At 35.4% G+C, this 22,176-nt stretch overlaps 3 protein-coding genes and 1 pseudogene across 5 annotated transcripts; 2 read left to right on the top strand and 2 right to left on the bottom strand.

Moving 5' to 3' along the window:
• Positions 1-2,194: 2,194 nt before the first annotated feature.
• On the top strand, positions 2,195-3,066 carry LOC111810177 (nuclear transcription factor Y subunit B-1 pseudogene; annotated as a pseudogene).
• Positions 3,067-3,656: 590 nt separating this feature from the next.
• Positions 3,657-8,138, bottom strand: LOC111811365 (protein HEAT INTOLERANT 4). Of its 2 annotated transcripts, none has more exons than XM_023698177.2 (14): positions 7,727-8,138; positions 7,209-7,247; positions 7,068-7,121; positions 6,909-6,972; positions 6,683-6,741; positions 6,189-6,313; positions 6,046-6,105; positions 5,855-5,913; positions 5,525-5,604; positions 5,289-5,327; positions 5,090-5,152; positions 4,962-5,009; positions 4,749-4,877; positions 3,657-4,171 (listed from the first exon to the last, which is right to left on the bottom strand). In XM_023698177.2, exons 1-14 carry the CDS (start codon positions 7,874-7,876, stop codon positions 4,124-4,126), a joined length of 1,017 nt encoding a protein of 338 aa, XP_023553945.1. In that variant the 5' UTR covers positions 7,877-8,138; the 3' UTR covers positions 3,657-4,123. The 2 variants fall into 2 exon arrangements, with proteins under 2 accessions (XP_023553945.1, XP_086979814.1); XM_087123688.1 differs by having other exon boundaries at positions 7,209-7,265; positions 7,727-7,852.
• Positions 8,139-8,457: 319 nt separating this feature from the next.
• LOC111808487 (anthocyanidin 3-O-glucosyltransferase 5) lies at positions 8,458-10,561 on the top strand. Its single transcript, XM_087123681.1, has 2 exons — positions 8,458-9,540; positions 10,010-10,561. The coding sequence occupies exons 1-2, from the start codon at positions 8,626-8,628 to the stop codon at positions 10,517-10,519; spliced, it is 1,425 nt and encodes a 474-aa protein (XP_086979807.1). The 5' UTR covers positions 8,458-8,625; the 3' UTR covers positions 10,520-10,561.
• A 935-nt stretch (positions 10,562-11,496) lies between these two features.
• On the bottom strand, positions 11,497-22,032 carry LOC111796537 (vacuolar sorting protein 39). Of its 2 annotated transcripts, none has more exons than XM_023679202.2 (12): positions 21,483-22,031; positions 20,971-21,182; positions 19,439-19,570; positions 19,214-19,357; positions 18,827-18,939; positions 16,545-16,953; positions 15,862-16,191; positions 15,168-15,389; positions 14,712-14,954; positions 14,095-14,547; positions 13,320-13,418; positions 11,497-12,074 (listed from the first exon to the last, which is right to left on the bottom strand). In XM_023679202.2, exons 1-12 carry the CDS (start codon positions 21,922-21,924, stop codon positions 11,871-11,873), a joined length of 3,003 nt encoding a protein of 1,000 aa, XP_023534970.2. In that variant the 5' UTR covers positions 21,925-22,031; the 3' UTR covers positions 11,497-11,870. The 2 variants fall into 2 exon arrangements, with proteins under 2 accessions (XP_023534970.2, XP_086979779.1); XM_087123653.1 differs by having other exon boundaries at positions 11,998-12,135; positions 21,483-22,032.
• Positions 22,033-22,176: the final 144 nt, after the last annotated feature.

Raw genomic sequence — 22,176 nt, 5'->3', positions numbered from 1 at the left:
ATTAAAAATAGAACACTAAATTAATACAAATTAATATAAAGTTTAAAACTTTGTTTGTGTTATGGGCCAAAGAATAATAGCTTGTTAAAAGCTCGTGAGGCCCGATCAAGGAGCTGGATTGATCGATCCAGATAGGAATGCGCCTCTGAGTTGGACTAAGAGCCAAGGCCAATGCACCTACAAGTTAGAATAGTTTTCTTTTTTAGTAATTATTATTTTTATTCAAAGTTTATGGCTATAAAAGCTTTTTTAAAACCATAAATAAATATTGGAGAATCGTAGAAAAAAATAATAATAATAATGAAGCGTTGAATTGATGGTTGATTATGGAACAAATATTATTTTATTCTCTTTCTTTCGTAAAGGTATCTGTCTTAATTTTCGAAATAAAAATAATGAAGCTTTGTTTACACATATCTCTAATTTCAACTTGCATGAAGAATTTTAAATTATAAATAAAATAAAAATAAAATAAGAAAATAGAGGAAGGCCTGCAATTGTTTACCCCTTTAAATAATTTATTTTATTTTTATCAATATTTTTAGAGATTGAAAATTGAAGAGTCGAACATGCCTCTTCACGCCAAATGGCAAATGCACAAACAAATCAGTAGATGACGTGGAAATATATATATATATATATATATATATATATATATATATATATATATATATATATATATATATATTTATTTATTTAATTTTGCTAATAATTGAATATAACAGGTAGGATAAAAAGAAAATTAAAATGATAAAAAGAGGAATTGTCATTTCAAAGCTTGGGTGTATAAATAATACCCAAGAAATTCAAAGCTAAGGCAACCATTTAATTTGAACATAAGAATTTTCGGCCCCCACCAATTTGGATGAACAATTTACACCCATCAAACTTGTCACCAAAAAGTGAATCCTTTTGACATTTCTCTTTTTACTTAACCCAAATCTCACATTCTCACTCTTTCTATCTCAACGATACATGCACGAACCCAAATCTGAACCTCTTGTTATTATAATATGTGATATTTGAGTAAAAAAAGAGGTATACGAATGAAACAATATTACATTTGAATGAAAGTGATTTTGGACGGCACTTTTTCGTTTTGATGGCTTTATCATAAAAACTCTAAAATTAAATATCCCCTCAATTCAAGCAATCTTATGCTATGTGACTGCTTAATTTTTTTTTTTTTCTAAGAAGCATAAATATGTATTCACTCTTGAAAGTAGATCGAGAAATGCTGAGATCAATCTTGATTTGCAAGTTTATTGAAATGACATATGATAATTTAGTATAATCGAGTTTAAAAATTTATGCTAATTAGATTAAAGAACCGCCTAAATAGTTTAAAACTTTGATGGGACGAACCGATATTATTGACAGGAAAGGAGTTGGAATTTGAAGAGATAAAAGGAGAAGTGGACGTGAAGAGGCGAGGTTTTGGTCAAAAGAAAGCCTTTTAATTATTCCAAGTGACTTCCTTTGATTTACTTTCTTCGTCTCATTGAAAAGAATAGTTTATATCTATTTTTACTTAATTTTACAAGCATTCATGAACTTTCAAAAATAATAAAAGAAACGTTTAAACTATTGTGGTCAATCGTACGTTAACATAAAAACGGTTCATTTATACTTCAACGATCAAATTCTTATTTGATTTCTTCTCTCTCTTTTAATTTCACGTGATTTCTATACTGCCTTATCCCCTTTATTTCATTTCGAACCCTCTCATTTACGAGTAAGTAGAAATTTTAAATTAAATTTTTCTTCAACTTAAGATAATTTTAAAGAAATTGTCTGATATGAAGTTTTATAATTAGCCAGAGAGAAATTTTTTAAAGATATTAATAAAATAGTATAAATTTTTAAATTTTTTAAAGATATTAATAAAACATTTAAAAATTAAAAGTATTTTTTAAAACAAAATACTAATATTTTTATAGGAGAAGGTGAGATCATTTTTATTTTTTATTTTTTAAAATTTATAAATTTAGAGGTATGAAATTTTTGGAAGTTCATAAATAATTTCAAATGATATTTTTTTTAAATTTCATTTCTAATAATATTTTCAACTAAAAAGTGAAAGGCTGTATGATGTTCTCAATAATAATAATAATAATTATAAAAAAAAAAGGGAAAATTAAAAGGAAAGAAATTAAAGAAACATTCCTTATATTTCTTTTTCTTTCTCCATTTTCTGTCAAAATCAAACCGCCTTTCCTATTAATTTAATTTTCTCCTCTCTTTCCTTCCTCCACCTTTAAAATCCCCACTGTAAACCGACCTTCCACCACCACCACCACGAAAACCCCCCCTCCGCCTTCAAATTCCGGCCAAACTCTACCGCCATGAACGGCCACAAGCGAAACCCCACCACCGCCACCAACAGCAGTCCCGTCGGCAGCCCCACCTCTGGCAACATCTCAGACAGCTCCACGAAAGAACAAGACCGTTTCCTTCCGATCGCAAACGTGAGCCGAATAATGAAAAAATCCCTTCCGCCGAACGCGAAAATCTCGAAAGAGGCGAAAGAGACCGTACAAGAATGCGTGTCGGAGTTCATCAGCTTCATCACCGGTGAGGCCTCGGACAAGTGCCAAAGGGAAAAACGGAAGACGATCAACGGCGACGATTTGCTCTGGGCCATGACCACTCTGGGATTCGAAAATTATGTCACCACTTTGAAGACTTACCTCAACAAATACAGAGAAACAGAGGAGGAGAAGCATTCTTTGGCCAGACAGGACGATCACTCCCCGTCTCCTGCAAAATCCACGGCGGCGGTCTGTCCAGCCGAACCGATTATTGGCGGGAAATCCGCCAATTCCGTGTTGGATTTTCAGAATTTAAATTCTGGGTTTTATTCACTCGAGGCTCATAATCATAATCACAACCATCATCAAGGAAATCAAAAGAGTTACCATATAATCGATGGCGTTGGATTTGGGGAAAATTTAAGGGGTTTCAATTTGAGTGCAGTCCATGAAAATGAAGGAAATCGAGGTCGAGCTATGGCGGCTCATCTTCAACAGAGCTCTGGTTGGTGATTTGATTATATATATTTATATATACTCGAAAGAAGAACAAAATGAAAAATCTTTTTTTTTTTTTTTTTTTTTTTTGAATTTCCATGTCAAATTTAGAATATATTAATGAGAATTTATCATAGTCTAATAAATAAATTGGAATTGATGGTAGGATTTAAAGAGTTAAAAGAGTATGGTTTTATGGAGAGATTTTAGAGAGAATTATATTTAAATTTTATTGTTATAAAAGTGATGGGATGTGGGATTTGAATCTATAATGAATAGTTTAAAGTAAGAGTGGTAATGTCATAATATATTATGCTATTTGACCTTTATTCTAATCACATTCACATTGAATTTCTTGGTCTCTAGGAAATTACTTTGCTTGCCTTGTTGCACTACTTTTCTTATCAAAAATATTCCAGATATATTATAATAGTTTGTTGATTTAAATATAGCTAAACTGTAAAAATATTACTAATAAAAAAAAATTATAGTGAATAATTAGCAATGAAAATCCTTAACTTGAGAACAAGTCCTCAGCACAGTTCTAAAAAAGTAACATAATTTATTCAATAGATATGAACATAATTAAATTATTTGACAAATGGAATGATATAAGTCTTCCGAAACTGAAAAATGTGTAATGACATTTCAAGCACAATGAAATAGGTAACATAATTTGTTCTCGGAGGATGAAGAACTCGAACTATGGTTACACAAACAAAACTGACGAGATGAAATAATTAACACAACTACATCGACATATTCCAACTAAGAGTAAGTGAGGTTCTATGCCCTTTTGTTTGCTAATGAAAAGAAGTTTAGAAAAAGAAGGAACAAAAGAAAAAAGAAAAAACGATTGAAGAACAAAAGCATGACCCTAAATAATACAGCAGGCTATCTTCTACAGATTTTGAAGGCTACTGTTCTTTCTAGATCCCGTCATTTTTCTCGCTCGATTGATGAAATCAGTTGAAAGGCATTGGCGTCACCATTTTCGGGATTCAACAGAAGCAGTACCTTTACATGTTGAGCAAAATTTGGACCTGAAAGGAGCTTCATATAAATTTCTATCTCGAGACAGCCGTGGTTTGAGATCACAGAACTTCGTGAGCCTTTCCATAGTACCTATTAATAAATGAAGCCTGGAAAGCCCAAAGATATTATGTGAGAGAAAATAACCTTTTAAGATTTGGAGGAATATATCAGTGAAATAATGAGTGAAGTTGATATACATGATTTTCAGGTCAACTAATCTCAGGGGACAATTACCTTACCCCTCCCCTACATATGGTTATCACAAAAACTCCCAAGTTTTCTCAACTACTGAATCTTATTCCGCAACAGGTTAGCCATCAATGATTTGAATCTTTTCCTTTAAGCCATTTTATTATTGACAATGAACTACATTAACCATTAGGTCAAGAGGTCAATCCATGCTGGTTATATATATAGCCTTGAGTCTAAATAAGTAAGGAGGGGAAGCACTTAGGTTACTAAGAGGTACCAACTTTATAGCTATAGAATGTTATCTAATAAGGAGTAGGCGTTTGGTCACCTTCCTTCAATTTGGTATTGGGAGAGATGGGAAGCTCTCTAATAATTTGTAGTCCCATAGCCATTATTGATAAATAAGATCGAGGTTTATCAAAAATTCAGTTCAAGTTCAAACACTTTTCACTCATCATTAACCAAGACGCTTAAAAGCTGAGTTAATCCTACCTTGACATTGGATATGTCGGGTGTATCGGATGTTTGTACAGGGTAAAACTTGTAAAATTTCATCTTCTCGAATGCTTCTTTAGTTTCCTTGCTCATTTCCTCGATCGCCTTTTTACGTGCTTCCCTAGCCTGAAAGAAAACCGAATATAAGACCTTGACGTAATTGTTACTTATTACAAACGTAATTATAACAATATAACTAACGATGTTTACCTCCCTATTAGCTTTTTTGGCCTCTCTTACTTTCTCCTTCACGAAAGCCTAAAAAATCAAGCATAATCATTTATGGTTTTATAAGGATAAAATAGCTTCCTTGGCTGCAACACTTGACAAACTAATACCTTGAAAGCATCCTTTTGATTTTCTGGTAACTCTTCCTCCTCAATCAACTTATCCGTGAACTCCTGAAGATTTGTGAAAACAATGCATAAACATAAAATTCTATGGGAATTTCCCTCAAGAAAGTTCTCAGAAACGAACAGCAACCTAAACTATTGAAAGATAATAACCAAGACAGTCATTTGAATTAATATCTTGTACCTCGAGTTCATCTAATTCCCAATCAAACTCACAGAAAACCTGCAGATAACAAAAGAGTTAAACTTACATATAGATTTGCAGTTCCCCTGCATGATCATCCTAATCCAAATGGGCATCAAAATCTGAAAATATAAGCATATAATTTCAGATTGTAAACAAGAATGCTCAACTAATCTTTTCCCTACACACTACGCATTCATGAGCCTTTTTAAAACAGCAAGAATTAAAAACCTTACTGGTTTCGGGTCGATTGGAAAAATAATTGGAACCTCGGTGCTTTGTTCAATTTCATCTTCCTTAAAGGGCTGGTAAAAATCTGCCAGAAAAGTAAATGCATGAGATATGACAAACTTGTATAGACTTCAATGATAACCATTAGCCGGATTATCTTGATGACACCAAATATCAGTGGTACTAAAAGTGTGGGGTAGAAAACTACAACTAGATATCACTAATCCTCTTTAGAAAGCATTTCACTTTCTCCTCCCAAGAGCTTTCAGCTCTTCCCTTCTCATCGAATAAAAAGCCAATCATATAATTAACTACCTAATTAATCAAAAACTTACAGGGTAAGCAATACTCGTATTTCTTGACACGATCTATTTTCAAATGCTTCAAAGCAGCTCTGCAGAAACAATTCGCACAAGCATCACACCATGTCCAAATTTTTGTTGAAGAGTAGTATATAAAAGATACAAGGGATTGTGAAATTGTAAGTGGCTGCAAAATAGAAGTGGAAGGTCATTCATATTCGTACCTTCTCTGAGTGCAACTGAGGATGAATATTTGAGATTTCAACTTATCGACTTGGCTATCTCTGAAGAGGAATCAGATTTCATGGTCAAATATAAACCAGAGTTGGAATCTAAAAGATGCTAAGAAAGATTCACAAATTAACACCTTTTCTCCAGAGGAATATAAGGAACCCAGTCCATCTTCATTTGTTTCATGGGTACTATCTCTTCAGCCTCTCTTTGAACAGAGTTGATGCCAATTTTATCAGAAGGTGGGAAAGGAGATACAACCTGTACAACCAGAAAAACCACTACTTTAATTCCAATTCCATGGTAATGCGGTGAATGTTAACAAATGAGAAAAGTAATAATAAGTCAACAACTTCTTTAATTTGGTATTTGTAATATGGTGGTCGGTCAATTAACATGGCAACTAACAAAAACCATGGAAAAGGCCAGTGGTATTGAATAAAGCAAAATGAAAACATTGTAAACACCATGTACAATGAAGAAGAAAATAAAAGAGGCAAAAAAATTTAAGGCTGTCTTAATACCTAGATCAAAACCCACTAACTAGTCATTTCTAGAAGCCTTTGTCTTTGAATAAAAACAAATAACAATCAACACCATATACAAAAATTAATAAATATAATGACTTACAGCCACCACAGCAGGTATGACAGTAACTTTATTTTCACCCTTGTAAGGAACCAATTGAGCTGCACAAACAGGAATCAGCATAATTAGACTACAAACAAAAAAAAAAAAAGAGGCAAGGAAAAAGAAGCTTTTAAAGGGTTGGAACAATATACTAGACCCTAATGAAATCGACTTGCTTATGTTAAAAAATATAGAATAAGATTCTTTTATCAGTTAAGCTACTTACGCTCTGTACAGCCGAAAAGATAAACTTTCTCACCGTACAACTTTCCTCCCTCTTCAAATGCATCCTAACAATAATTGCAATTGTTATATCACCAATTCTAATAAATAACTTTTGTAAAAAATAAACCAAAATTGAACCTTGAGAGGTTCTCAAACTCACTTCTAAATTTGAGAAATTCCAGTTAAATTGATAAACGGAGTCCAATTGATCCCACTGAAATAAAAGAACGTGTATATGTATAAGCAACAGAACAATAAGAGATATGATAAAAAGAAACCAGCACTGTGGTTTATGCCAAACCTCTGTCCCAACAGGAAATGCTGCTTTCCACAGATCTTCCTGCATTTAATAATAGTTCTTCGTAAATCAGAAGAAGCAACAAACTACCAATTGGCAATCCACATACACTCAAAAAGCTCCAAAAAGTCCCCCAATTCAGGTATTGTCAAATTACATAATAATAGTAATAATAAAATAAGCATCTGATTCCAATAGCTTATGAAATAAAAACCAAGCTGCAATACAGAAGTTGATTTTAGGTGGCTACGCCGCAGCATACGAGATTATTCAAGAAACCAAAAGAGCAAACGAAACCATCCCCACACAAAAATCATACAGCTCAAATTTTCAGGAAATAAAAAAAAAAAAAAAAAAAAAAAAAAGCGGGGAATGTAATAACTGATGATAGTGAAAATTGAAAACCCAGGAAAGAGATACAATAAATCCCATAACATAACAACCAAGACTAACGCAAGACTCGATAGAGGCAGAGAACAAGAGGTAGAGCAGTAGCAGAAATGGTGTAGAATATAGAATACCAAGTTGCGTTGGTCCTCGAAGTATTCGGGTTCGGATTCGGGTTTGGGGACCTTGATCCGCTTGGTTCGAGAAGGAACTTCTTTGGGCTTAGGTTGAGCGGGTTTATGGTCTTCCTTCCGAGTTGCCTTCCTCTTAGTACCTTTCCTCATTTCGTTGGGAGCTCAGCTGGAAAACAGAAGAGAGTGCGAAGAAGAAGAAGAAGAAGAAGAAGGAAGTGGGCGGTGCGGCCGATTGAAAGCGAAGGATCCGGATTCGAAATTGGGAATGAAGAGGGAGAAGAAAGATGGAGGGAGAAAGATAGGGTTTTGGAATTAGGGATTACTGAGCGTAAGATCAACGCGGATGGTCCCTTCCTTTCTGCCGCAGATAGGCGGGACGTCTATAGCTTCAAATCCAAAATTATTTCAAAACGTTTCTTCAATTTCCATTTTCACTCTTCACACACATAAAAACAGAGACCGCCTACACACTCTCTCAATTCTTTTTTTTTTTTTTTTTTTTTTTTTTCCATTTCAATTACTTTGTATTCCTTTTAAATTACAAATAACTTTTTCTATAAGATATCAAATTTAAATTTATTTCTAATAAATTAATTCATTTTAAAAATTTTAAATTTGTTAAAAATATTTATTTTAAATACTATTCTTACAATTATTAATTTAACTTTTAAACAGCATTCAATTTTAGAAATTTGGCGAAAAAAATACACATTCATCAACAAATTTTGAAAACAAAATTGTGGGCCTAGGCCCAACAGTAGGCGTCCAAATCCAGGCCCAAAAACGAGGTCCGGCATAGCTGGCGCCAATTTGGGCGCGTGATTCAGCCTCCGCATACGTGAGTATACATACAGTTTGTGGTAACATCTAAAGTTGCCTTACCCTTCTTCCATTTCTCCATGGACTCCCCAACCCACGTCGCTCTCATCTCAAGCCCCGGGATGGGCCACCTCTTCCCCTCTCTCGAGCTCGCCACGCGACTCTCCACGCGCCACCACCTCACCCTCACTGTTTTCCTCGTCACCTCCCACTCCTCCTCCGCCGAAAATAACGTCGTTGCCGCCGCCGAGGCTACTGGCCTCTTTACTGTCGTCGAACTCCCACCGGCTGACATGTCCGACGTCACTGATTCCACTGTCGTTGGCCGCCTTGCCATCACCATGCGCCGCCACGTCCCGGCTCTCCGATCGGCCATCTCTGCTCTCACCTCCCGCCCATCCGCCCTCATTGCAGACATCTTCTCCACCGAGGCCTTCGCCGTCGCCGACGAGTTCCACATGGCCAAATACGTCTTCGTCGCCTCTAATGCATGGTTTTTAGCCTTGACCATTTACGCCCAGGTTCTCGACAAGCAAATCGTCGGGCAGTACGTGGACCAGAAAAAACCGCTTCAAATCCCTGGATGCGAACCGGTCCGGCCATGCGACGTCGTAGACCCGATGCTGGACCGGACCGAATCCCAGTACTATGAGTACGTCAAAGTGGGGATGGCAATAGCGTCGAGCCACGGCGTTTTGGTTAATTCGTGGGATGAGTTGCAAGGTCGCACACTCGCATCGTTCAAAGATCGGAGTCTGTTGGGTCGAGTGATGAAGGCGCCGGTTTACTCGATCGGACCGATCGTGCGGCATTTCGGCTCTGGGAAAGACGGCTCGAGCGAGCTGTTCAACTGGTTGAGGAAGCAGCCCGGGAAGTCGGTGATTTACGTGTCGTTCGGCAGCGGCGGAACGTTGTCGTTTGAGCAAATGACGGAAATGGCTCATGGCTTGGAGTTGAGTCGGCAGAGATTTGTTTGGGTGGTCCGGCCGCCCACGGTAAACGTTAATCAGCTTTCGATCTTGGAGTAAAAAAAAAAAAAAAAAAATCCAAACTTATTTATTTGAAGGAATATAGTTTAATTAGTCCATTCATTATAATCTCAAAAAAAAAAAAAAAAAAAAAAAAAAAAAAACCAAAATTAAAATTTTTACTATGTGTTAATAAACCAAACAAGAAATTTATGCTTATTAGTATTAATTAAAATTTGAATTATTTAAAATATCCTAAACTTTGTAAAATTTCATTTTTATTTGGATTTTTTTTATTAAAATAGAAGATGAAAAATAATTTGATGGGTGATTTTAAAAAATTAGAAAGAGTAAAAAAGATTATTTAGGACTATATAAAATATTAATATCCTTGTTTTCAATTAATTTTATGTTTATATAAAAATTTTAAAGTTCCAACGAAAAAAAGTGAAAATTTGAAGTGTTGGGCATAATTATTCAATATTTTATCTTACAGGTGAGGTCGGATGCGATGTTTTTCACGACAGGGGATGGGAGTGAGGACCAATCAGAGGCGAGATATTTGCCGGAGGGGTTTTTGGAGCGGACTAGCGAGGTGGGGTTTCTGGTGTCGATGTGGGCGGAGCAGACGGCGGTGCTGGGGAGTCCGGCAGTGGGGGGATTTTTCACGCACGGCGGATGGAACTCATCATTGGAAGGGATTACGAAGGGAGTTCCGATGATAGTGTGGCCGTTGTACGCGGAGCAGAGGATGAACGCCACGATGCTGGCGGATGAGATGGGGGTAGCGGTGCGGCCGAAGGAGCTGCCAGGGAATGCGGTGATCGGGAGGGAGGAGATTGCGGCGATGGTGAGGAAGATAATGGCGGAGGAGGATGAAGAAGGGAAAGCCATAAGAGAGAAGGTTAAGGAACTTCAACGAAGCGCAGAAAAGGCCTGTGCGCAAGGAGGCTCGTCGTACGAGAACTTTGCTCGAGTTGTGAAACTTTTTGGCCGTACGGGATAAGTTTAAAACCTTTTTTTTTTTTTTTTTTTTTTTGTACTTTTTTTTCTTTTTTAAGAAAAAATTATAATTCTATGATATGAATAATGCACGATGTTATAATTATAAGATGTGGAGAAATTATGTAACCTAATTTATTCTTATGATTTGGGTTATATTGTTATAATTATAATTCAACGGCCAGGATTGAATTATAGACGCATCGCGAAGCTTGCAGGCTCGTAACTAAACGTGGCAGATGGTCAGGTAAGTTATTTCACCTCTAATAATGTGAAAACGAAAATGACAAACAAGGAGAATGCATGAAGGATACCAACTGACAGAAAATTATTTTTCAAAAAAAATTAAAATAACCTTTTGATGTTATTAAAAAATAATTAAAATAATGAATCTATAAGCCAAAAATTAATTTACACCGTCTATTAAATTCTTATACTTTTATAAGGGAATTAATTTAGGTATTTCGTTCAATTAATCGTTGATTCACTAATGGCACATAGACTTATCTCATAAAGTTGAAATAATACAAAATAAGACATTCCATAATACAGATAATAATGATAACAACCCCAAATTATTTGAACTAAGTACAAGAAATTGAATAACCCATTTATTAGTGTCCGACTGCTAATACCCTCTCATAAAATGTTCATTTTTTTTAGTAGCTGACTTCAAATATTTTCTACAAAAAAATTTCATTATTTCATTATTTTATATGTTGGCATTTTTTATTTAATAAAAGAAAATAAAATCAGTTCATAATATACTAAAAAAATTTAGAAATTCTACCATGTGAAGTAACTTTTTCGTCTAAATTTTACTCGTAGGTTTATCAACAGCCAGCTGTAGCCTTCACCAATAAATTTGATTAGTTTGGAACTAGTTAAAAAAAAAAAAAAAAGAAAAAAAAAGAAAAAAGATAGCATTTTAAACAATAGAGACTTTAACAAAAACATTCCAAGATTAAAACTAAAACATATATTTAATCATAGAATTATTTAATAATAATTTATTGCTTCATTAAAAAAACGATATTTTTGCTTAAATAAAGCAATTACTTGATTACATGACATTTATCACAGTAAAATTAGGATTTTGTGCTCTTTCATTCAAGGCATAATCAAAACCCTCATATAAATACAACCTCCCATTCTTCACCCAATTGAAGAAAAAAACTATAATATATAAATGCACCCAAAAAACCAATCCCATGAATGGCAAATAAACACTCTCCAAGCCACTTTCCAAGTTCTCCACACCAGCAGTCACCCTCCTTGACGCCTGAGTTTGTTAGATAACCTGTTAGAGCTTCATTTTGTTATTGATAGCTAAAAAGGGAGAAGCCCTTGCATCACTATGTACGCTTCCTTATTGGCGAACCTTTGGACACAGCCTTCATGCTCTGTGAGTCTCTAAAGCAGACAAAATGTACAAGGGTTATCCCAGTTGGATAGACCGCGAAAACGCTCGTCCCTATTTTCTTATTGCAAAGGGAGCACACGCTATTGCTGGTTACTTTTATTTCGGGTTTCCTTTGTTCATAGAGATCGTCCCTCACCTGTTCAGAATTTTATTCCACATCAAAATTACCTTAGAATACGAGGCACAAACTATAACACCTGAATCAAATTGTTTCACATGAAGTATGGTAAGAATAGGTCAGATATGATACAATATAATGAAACAATATGGTATTATATGTTCGAACTCCAGATCAACTATTCAATATCACTGAGGAAGAATCTCAATTTAGAGAGTGGCTGACACTGACCCTGATCCATTTCATGTCACTTAGTTGCGGGAGTAAATGTGTTATAGCAACATATTGGGATGATCGTTGGGGGTGAACGGGGAAGGAAGGCGAGAACGAGAGTAATCAACAACTCTACATGGAACATAAAATCGATATGTTTAAAACATATATCCTTGATTAAAAGAACAAAAGTTTAAATCCCCCACACCACATTGTTGAAAAAAAAAATCAGGATAATAAAAAAAAAGTTTGAGAAAACCAAAACAGGTCGGATTGGAAGAGGCAGAGGATCAGTTCAAAGTACTGTTTAGATTAAAAGGAGTGCACCTAAACTTAATGGGGTTTAGGCATTATACCTTCTACCAAAAAGTTAGAACTTTGAATCCAAAGGATAGATGTCCAACCGTGGGAGGATGTAGAAGATCTAAGAGAATAATCCCATTAAAGAGGAAGCAAAAACTAGAAGTACGACTATGACACTTGAACATAGAATTTGAGCGGTTGAGATGAATAGTTGGAGAGGGGTGGGAGAAAGTAGTTTCGAGTCCATTTTACATTTTTAGCCAATAATTGACATGAAAGATTGAGAGGGAGAGGGAGAGGGAGAGGCAGACGCTAAAAGTGTTGAAAATCTTGTAGAAGTTAGATCAACAGATAGGGATGGCAGCACCTCTAAATGTCTTCTAAAAGCACCTGTCATGGGGGAAGTTTGAGGTTCCTTTCTTGTAAAATTTCCCTTTCGCCTCTAAATAGAAGGATCTACCGTGTTAAGATACTATTCGATAGATTACCACACGACTGACATTTGGAAGATTTGAGGTTAATTTCTTGTAGCGTTTCTTCTTATCATCTAAATGAAAGCACTTATCATGTTAAGATACGCGATCAAGTTCAACAGATTACCATGTGATTAGAAAGGTAACAAGCCAATCAAACAATGCAAGAATATATACAAATAGTGAAATCAAGATGTCCAATCTGGGATGAGAACTGTGATATGATGCGCAATGGCATCATTCAAAAACTAATTTTGCTTCTTGTGGTGCATACCTGTAAGTTTTCACTCTGTCGCAAACTCTTTATCACTGAAGAGTTCCTGTACGCCTCACTCGATTTCCTCAAAAGTGGTCCAAGAAATTGAAGCAAGTTCTGCATTTTAGGGTGAAAGAAAGCTAGTGATGAAACTACAAAGAATGAAGTTTGGAAACCTCGTTCTGTATTAGATATAAAAGTTTTAAGAAGAGAAATTTAGATTTCTTTTCAAACTTCTTTTAGTTCTAACCAATTACAAACATAGTATTTAATTAATTCAAATTTTTATGTGAAGTTGTAAAAATATTGTTAAATTACAATCTATATCTATGGTCTATAACATGAAGAAGGCTTAAAGGAAAGAAACTGTGTAGTCCCTCTCAACCTCTTGTAACCTTGATATATAAAATCAGTCATTTAAGATTTTCTTATTTTCTACATATCTATGTTCTTCTAAACCAATTTTCAACTATAGAATATTATTGGTAAACTAATACATGAAATCAATGTGTAAATTTTTTTTTATACGAGTTCATTATTATTTAATTATTGGTGCGTTAAAAAGAAGAAACAATTTTGGCTAAATTATCTTTTTCAACTTGAAAGATACAGATCGGCAGGGATTAGGTTGAGAACTGTTTAAAATGGTTTGATTTAAATCAGAGACAGTTACATCCAAAAATAATTTGAGCTAAGATGAAATCAATTAGGCTCACAATCATAAGCATGGGGTGAGTCCTAGTACTTTTTCTAGTTAATCTTTTCGTAAGATGTCTAACGACAGAATGCGTACCTGTAACTTTGTTTCCTTTGGTAGAAGTTTGAGTGCCTGCGCTCCATTAATTCTGTCCCATCTTTGGCTCAACAAATCCAAAGCCTCATCAAGCATAATTGGTGAACTACCTTCTTCACAAGTTTCATCTGTGTCGCCATCAGTCCTGCCACTGTCAGTTTTACTAAGGCTAATTTTCGTGTTTTCTGCACCTTCTATTGCTACAATTTTTTTTGCTGCACGGCCTCCTTTAACCTTGAATGAAGGACCTGACCCGATTTTGGGAGTGCCCATATTTTGAGGAGATGTTAAGTTAGTAATTCTCTTTTCGAAATTTTTTGTTGTTCTACGGGGGTTGAGGTATATTTGTAGAAGAATCAGGTATATATTGCCAGAAGATTTTGTTGATTGCTGGTAAGCTACAGATTCATAAACTCGATCACAGTAGGACAGTGCCAACTCAGGAACATGGATCTAGAATAAATGAAGAAAAATACTTTACTGTTTTGAATTAGTATAAAAGACATGGTAGATAACAGAACTACAGAAACAAAAAAATGAAAGCTATTTGCAACTGCTGCTAACTGCAACAAAGAGAGAGTCTACGATGCAAATCTAGTTCAAACAGTCGAAGGTACCTTGTGAACATATAGAGATAAGGCAAGCTCATGTTGGTTCATTTTCCCTAATAAGATTGCTCGCTCTTCATATAATGCATCTGAAGGAAGACGTTTCAATAGAACCTCCGGATGATACCCTGAGATTGTCTCCAAAGCAGACAACAACTTCTTTCTAGTGGAGGAGTAAGTTTTTTCATCCCATTTATGTTGAGCAGTTAAATCTGCATACCATTCAAGAACTTCTGAAAGATATATTTGAAGCTGCAAGGCATAATTTTGACCATTAGTACCATTTGGAATTAATGAAAGGCTGCCATTAGATCCAATTAACAGAAAGTACAAAAGATCAGCTTGGGTTGCTTGCACGTACTGTTTTGGTAACTCTTATATCATGAATGGAAAATGGTAACGTCATGTGTAAGGACATGAAATAAAGTCCTATCAAACTCACAAAGCAGCTCTACATGTGCTTACCATTTCATTTTGGAGATTTCCAGAAATAGAACTCTCGTTCATTGCAAGCATAAGTTCCAAATATCTTCCCTGCAAGTTAGGAGCATGCTGCTTCAAATAGGAATTGACCAAGTCTGCAGGAATATTTCCTGAAAGAAAGAGCTCAATAGTTTGTGTGGGACAGCTTTCGAGAATGGGCATCGAGAATTCTAGAACCAGCATGGGATCAGTTCCACAAAGTGTCTGTATGAAAAATTGTGTCAAACAAAATTAGATACTATAGCTAATGCCAGAGAAAAAGAATTTTTTTTTTCTTTTTTGCCCTAAAATAATAAGTTCAATAGTAGTTAATAGAGAAGAATCTTCCACTAATCAATTAAAAAAATTATGGCATATCATACAGCCTTGGGACAGGTAAACTTGAGGAGTTGGGGGTTGGGTACAGAAAAACGCCTAAGGTGGTTCTAGATTCAGATCATAAAGATTTAGTAACAGTTTTATCTTCGTAGGCCATAGGGATATGGAATCACTGTCTCACTAGAAGCTCACAACCGAATCGTATATCCAAATTATAAATCACAAAACCCTTTAAAACATTAAAATAATCTACAATCTAAATCCAGCCACTATAGTTACCTAATGAAAATATCGTGCATTTGACACTAAAAAATCCATCAAAAGTAAGCGTCTTCTTCAAGTGGTTATGAAAACTTACCTTAAGATAGTCAATGATCATTTCAGGTTTGAACATTTGGATAGGTTCAGGTTGAGATTTGTTGGCTTTTGACTCTTCCACTAATTGATGCAAAATTTTTAGAGCTTCACGATGCATGGAATTGCACTTATACAGCTCTAACAGAGCGGAATAATGATTATTTTCCTGAAGGATCTCTTCACATATTTTAATGTCACAGTAATTTGGGCCTTTTAATAATTCCAAAGCCGCGAATGATTGTCCAGTAAAAAGCAGAGCTTGAAGTAGCGCTGTATCTAGTATTGCTGCCATCTCCCTAGCACCTGAGCTGATAGGGACGTTCGCTCGTGCCTGCAAACCAACGTTAATTTATGATCATTAAATTTGAGTCATTGACATGTATTTTATAAAACCTATCAACATTAAATTCACAAAAATGTCTTCTCATGACAAATTTATCTAGATCACCAGTTTATATGACCAACATACTTTTTCTCTTGACATCTTCCATAGACAAGGGAAAACAGCATAAATATAAGATCCAAACATTTGAAATCATCTTAATACGCTTTTATCTAAAGGAATCTCAACCACTTTACAGGACTAAGAAAATGAAATCACAGATTCACAATCAAAAGTCATACCAGAACATGGTGTCACAGTCAAAAATAAATAAATAGACGCAACATACATCAGGACTTCACCTTGTAAGATTTCTTATACCGGTCTCCAACAGCATCTAAAACTACCTCTTCTGTCCCTTCAGCAGTGGCCTTTTCGATAATATTGTGCCTTTTCTTCTGCAAGAACTTGATTAAAGCCATGAGAGTATTATGGTTCATTTTTTTTGACTCCAATGTCGAGTGCTCATCAGATTCCAGTAGCTGGTGTGGAGGTGACTCCATGTCGTCAGAAAAATCTGAAGAAACTCTTGAAAGATGAGGATCATCCAAAGTCATATCCATCAATTTCTCTGTTTCAGTGATCAAAGTTGTCTTAGGAAGTACAAGTGAAGGATAAAAGGGAAGCACATAGGTTATATCAACTTGAGATGCCAAAAAATGTTCCATTGCCTCCTCATAGCTCCCATTATCAAAAAGATAGTGAGCATATCTGAAATATAAGACAAAATATATTTAAAATAATTTCTAACAGAAGTTATTGGAAACAACATTGAAAGGTCTTGTAAAGTTCTCTTAGAAGTAACTAAATACTAACAGCAATAAGGCAATGTAGCATGTTCCAAACTATGCTCATATAGCATAAAAGTAAAGTAACATGATATCAAAAAACTTTGCTGTCTGCAATGTGGCAGGAGGATGGCGGGTTGCTGCTGCCTGCTGCAGGTTTGAAAAAATTTGAATGATGAAGGAAGATTGATATGCTTCAAACAAGCACATAATAAATACTACATGGGTCAACCAAAAGGAGGAGATCTTCATTTCAACATTTTAAGTAACAAGTTTCAATTGTATTATAGTTTTATTGGTGCCTTTGAATTTGTATCATTTGATTTTAGAACTTCCTCGGTACCTTTGATTTTGTATCAAAGATGATTAATGATATTCAGCTCATCAACAAAAGGGGCATTGGAAGATGGAGTACAAAAGGGTCAAGTACCTTCTTCCGCAAATCTGCAATCCACACCTTACTACTAACACTAGCGTCTCGTAAAGCTACTTGACTAAGTCTAGTTGGAAACAAGAGAACCCTAAACATATAAATTCTTTTATGGTCAGCCAATTAGGGTGGAGTTAATAGAGCTGAAAGAATGTGGCAGAAAAAAGAACATCATCCTAAGGTGCCTTTACTCCAAACATGTGTATAATTGGCAGGAGAAAGGAATGGAATCCAAAGAATAATTTTGGTCAGTGCTCCTCAGCTAAAAATGTTGAAAAAAAATTACTCAATCTTTTGGGCTGAAATGGTGTTTCCCTTGGGTGACCAAAGAGTTACATGAGAATAAGTGATGCTGCGTGGACATAAGTTTTTAAGCTAAATTTTCCATGGACTATATATATCTTTTACATCCGCTAGTGTCTGTTGTGGGCACTTTGTTATTATAGGAAACTGCTTGATCCTAGTGTGTTTGGTTGTCAAGGAAACTCGTAAGATATTAAATCATAGGTAAAAGACTACCGTGACTTGAATCAACTTCCTTTAAGCCCTTTATTATCTACATTGACCCTTATTGACCACTTGGCTAACTAGTGATGATTCAAAGTTTCCATGGACTATTGTAGTCATAGTTGTGCTTTGAGATGTTTGGTTAGATAGAAATAAGAGAATTTTTAATGATGTACAGAGAATGGAGATTGGGAGAAAATCAGGGATACACCTGAAACGTTTTTCCTCTGCTTAACATACACTGTCTATAATTGGTAACTACAACTTTTTATTGGTTTGTTCCAATTTGAGCTCCTCATTTAAGCTTTGGTGTTTGGGTATTTGGACCAGGTCCTTTTGTACTTTTCAAATGTGGAATAAAAAACTAATAACGTTTCCTATCAAAAAAGAAAAAGAAAAATTAAGATGAGAATTACCAAACATGCTGCCACTGCTAAAATGGGAAAAAGAAAAATCACAACTGTAGGTATTAGATTAAGTTTTTGAATTAATAGGTGATTTAATGCGGTTTTAAAACAGGAGGTCCCATGTTCAAACCACTGTAAAGTCATTTCCTCCCCCAATTAAATGGAATTCCACTTGCTAGATGTTCAATAAATTTTCAAGCCCACAAGTGCGGGGACGTATTAGAGTGTTGATATAATATTAAATTTATTGTAACCTATCAGCTTAAGCTTTTGGGCTAATATGTGATTTAACATGATATTAAAGCAGGAGGTCCTGTATTGGAACCACTATAAAGTAATTTCTTCTCCCAATTAATATTGAATTTGAGAGTATTAGAGTGTTGATATAATATTAAATTTACCGTAACATATCAGCTTAAGCTTTGAGTTAATTGGTGATTTGTCTTACTAACCTAATATGAATTGAACTCTCCTTGGCCGATCGGAGGATTGAATCTTCAGGTGGAAGCAATTTGCACAAAGCCAACGCTTCCTCAAAGTTGCCAGATGCTGTTAATTGTACAATCTGCAGCCCAAAAGACAGCTTCTTAAACATAAACCTCTGAGCAAGATGTTTGTGCTATATCCAGATTTTGGAGCACATAAACTAAATAATAATCCTTTAAATCTATTTAATAACACAATGTAGATGAAAGTGCCAAAAATACTGAAACTACTTTATCTACTCAAATCATAAAACAATCTAATTTTGTACATATTTTTTCCCTTTTGACAATCAACATGGACACAGACACCCAAAACTACAATTAACACAATCTTGTACATGAGCTGAAGCTCACCTGTGCACCAAGAGGCACAGGAAAGAGGCCGTAGGCAGAATTGTCTAATCCAACAACCGAAGCATGCTTACTGTCAATAAGGTGCCGACCATTTCGAAGGACAATGGTTTGTATCAATGAGTATGGCGACCGGAGAGACCGAATCTGCAAATTTAAATAACGGAAGCATATGTAAAGATTTCAATAATGAAGTGTTTTAAATTGCTCACAGTGGATCAAAGATACCTCAATATATCTTGGCAACAAAGCAACTGCATAGGGATTCTGTATGACAACGACAGAAGGTGCCTCTGACCAACAAATACGACCTTCTTGAAGAAGTTTCCCATTTTGGTCCACGAAAACACCAATATTATCCTAAAAGTGAGACATAAAGCATCTATTCCATAAATGTGTAAGGAAAATTACTACGAATGTTATACAATATTATTTTTGTTTTCAAGTTTGAAATATGAGCTAACTGCTGGACTAGAATTAGCATAGCAGCAAACAAGCCCACTTGTCTGCTACAAAAAGTGCATCTCAAGCATGAATAATTTGTATAGGAGTATCATTTGGTGCAGCGCAGCAGTATACTTATTCTGATTTCCAGATTTTAAAAACTTCATTTCACTCTACCTCTCATTCTACTTTGGCTTTCTGTAAAAATATAAATATATATTATATATGAAATACAACTGTGATGAAAAGACTTCCATTCTCCCAACCTTTACTGCATGATCCTCCATTCTCTTCTCATAAGTCATCTTTCAAATGCATCACAATCATACTCGTAAGCATTATTTAATTGATATGAATGTCACGGCGGCACCCTACCATCTGGGTGGTTTATATGCAAAAAGTAATAAGGGATTCAAAAGGCATCTCCTTTTTTCCTGCCCCTCTTCTGCTCAGTTCTGGAACCACATTGCCCTTCCTTTTAATTGGCAAATTTTCCACCCCAGGAGCATCAATCAACTCATTTTTATTTACTATTGTAGGTCACCCTTTCAGCTGGTTTCTTCTTTTTTTTTCTTTTTTTTCTTTTTTTTTTCTTTCTTTTTTTTCTTTTTTTTTTTACAAACTGTAGCTAATTAGAACTTTTTGCTAATCATTTGATTAAAAAAAATGGAAGAATAATTAATAGTGAAGAGAAATCTTTTTTATCTTTCAAAATGAAGAGAAACCTTTTGGGGATTTTTTTTTTTTTGGAAATTGTAATCTTGCTTGATTTGAGTTGAGGCTCCCTGCCTCCTTGAAATTTCATATGTTCAGTGAAACCTGTTTCCTACAAAGGCATGTACTTTTGGTTCTTTTCAGTTCCATTCCAAATGCACCTCCATCAGTCGCTTATGCAGTCATCATAGCATTATACATATATTTTCATTGTCTCCTCTCTTCCACATATTACCAAAGATCACCTTCAGCGAACTAACTAAACTGAGAAGTTTAAAATATAATAATATTTCTTTTCGTATATACAAACAATAAAGTCGCACAGAGAAATATGCGAGTGGCTGGCATAGAAATGTGGCATTAAGGGACCAAGAGAGGCCCATAATTCAAGCGTTTCTGAAGAGAGTATCGAGTTCAAAGCCGCAATTCTAAGGAGGTATAAGATTTCATGTTTCATCACTTAAACTGATCCCTTCTATTCTATGGTTATCGGTGCTTTAATTCTCCACTTTGTATAGCATAAACTTTCTTTTTTTTTTTTTTTTCAGAGAAAACACCTAAGCAGCGGAATTTAAAGTGTGAATTACAGGATCAATACATACCTTTCCAAGGAGAAGTTCTCCAGAAGGTAGCGAGACTACCAAAGGCGGGGCCAACCTCCCAGAAGGAAATACATCAGTCAATGTGCCGCTGGTAGCATTTAATATCACGTATTCTCTTTTAATTCCCAAACATATATTTTCTCCACACCAAGACATTGACTTCACTGTGTCAGGGACACCAAATTCTTTAACCTCCACGAATCCCCGTCCCCCTACAATGCCAAAAGTATCTAAACATCCTTGCCAAAAACTCTAATTATAACTCCAAAATGAGTAACTTTTATATTGAAATCTTGGCAAATGTTCCTTCAAACTGCCGAGTAACCGAACAAACGTAAAAGATCACGAATTGAGACTCCATGACTAGAAACTGTGAAAGGTTAAATCTATTCCACGAACTAAAATATCAAAAGCTGAAATGCCGCTTTTTCTAAGCTAAATTCAATTCAAACTCGAAGTCTACGAACTGGCTGGAAAAAGAAAAAAAAAACATTGAGTGCATAGATAATTACCGTCATGCCTGAAAATACAGACCCTCTTTTGCCTCGCGAAGCACAAGAAGCCTCGACGATCGTCCCAGGAATACGTATTGGCACCCTTGGCCTTGGTTATTACGGCAAGAGTCTCCAAATTGGGAAGTTTGTGAAACGCGATTGATTCAGAGAGAGTCAAAAGGAGCTCCCTCGAATCAATGACCTTCATCGACACCAAAGATCTCCGGGAAAATCCCTTCACGTTCTTCTCCAGTACATAAGGTTCCTTTTGCAGCTCCATCGACATCGAGTGGAAATCAGACGACAGAGAACGGTCGGGGCCGGAGGATACCGGGGAGTAAATACGAAGAGATCCATCTGAGCAACCGATGAAAAGCTTGGAGCCGTAAGACTCGATCGATTCGATCTTCGAAGGATTATCCTTGAATAGCTCGAAGGAATCGTAAGCACTATGCACCATCTCGTCTTGTCAATTAGAACATCTTCGATTGTCGTTCTCAACAAATCAAATACACCTGAGTTCATTTTCTTTCCTTTTCTTTTGGCAAATAATCCCGCGAAATGAAGGCGAAAAATCAATTTAGACATTTTCGAGGGACTGTTTAAAATTTATAATTTTAATAAATCATATAGATTACTTTTAATATTTTAAATTATAAAGATAAAATTCTAATTTTTGTAAACTGTAGGGACTAATTTGTAATTTAACTCA

This window comes from Cucurbita pepo, chromosome 1 (assembly GCF_057944985.1).
Source record: "Cucurbita pepo subsp. pepo isolate OVF chromosome 1, ASM5794498v1, whole genome shotgun sequence".
NCBI lineage: Eukaryota > Viridiplantae > Streptophyta > Magnoliopsida > Cucurbitales > Cucurbitaceae > Cucurbita > Cucurbita pepo.
Note: the sequence above shows the minus strand (reverse complement) of the source record. Positions and strands in the feature narration are given on the sequence as shown.

Excerpts from the sequence above, each read along its gene's own strand:
- LOC111796537 (XM_023679202.2), bottom strand. The coding sequence starts at position 21,924 with ATGGTGCATAGTGCTTACGATTCCTTCGAGCTATTCAAGGATAATCCT. Across the intron at positions 16,192-16,544 it reads GGTATAAGAAATCTTACAAG|GCACGAGCGAACGTCCCTAT; the intron begins GTGAAGTCCTGA and ends GTTGGTTTGCAG. Across the intron at positions 14,955-15,167 it reads GAAATCTCCAAAATGAAATG|CTTCAAATATATCTTTCAGA; the intron begins GTAAGCACATGT and ends TATGCCTTGCAG.
- LOC111811365 (XM_023698177.2), bottom strand. The coding sequence starts at position 7,876 with ATGAGGAAAGGTACTAAGAGGAAGGCAACTCGGAAGGAAGACCATAAA. Across the intron at positions 6,742-6,908 it reads TCTTTTCGGCTGTACAGAGC|CTCAATTGGTTCCTTACAAG; the intron begins GTAAGTAGCTTA and ends CTGTTTGTGCAG. Across the intron at positions 6,106-6,188 it reads TATATTCCTCTGGAGAAAAG|AGATAGCCAAGTCGATAAGT; the intron begins GTGTTAATTTGT and ends ATTCCTCTTCAG.
- LOC111808487 (XM_087123681.1), top strand. The coding sequence starts at position 8,626 with ATGGACTCCCCAACCCACGTCGCTCTCATCTCAAGCCCCGGGATGGGC. Across the intron at positions 9,541-10,009 it reads GGGTGGTCCGGCCGCCCACG|GTGAGGTCGGATGCGATGTT; the intron begins GTAAACGTTAAT and ends TTTATCTTACAG.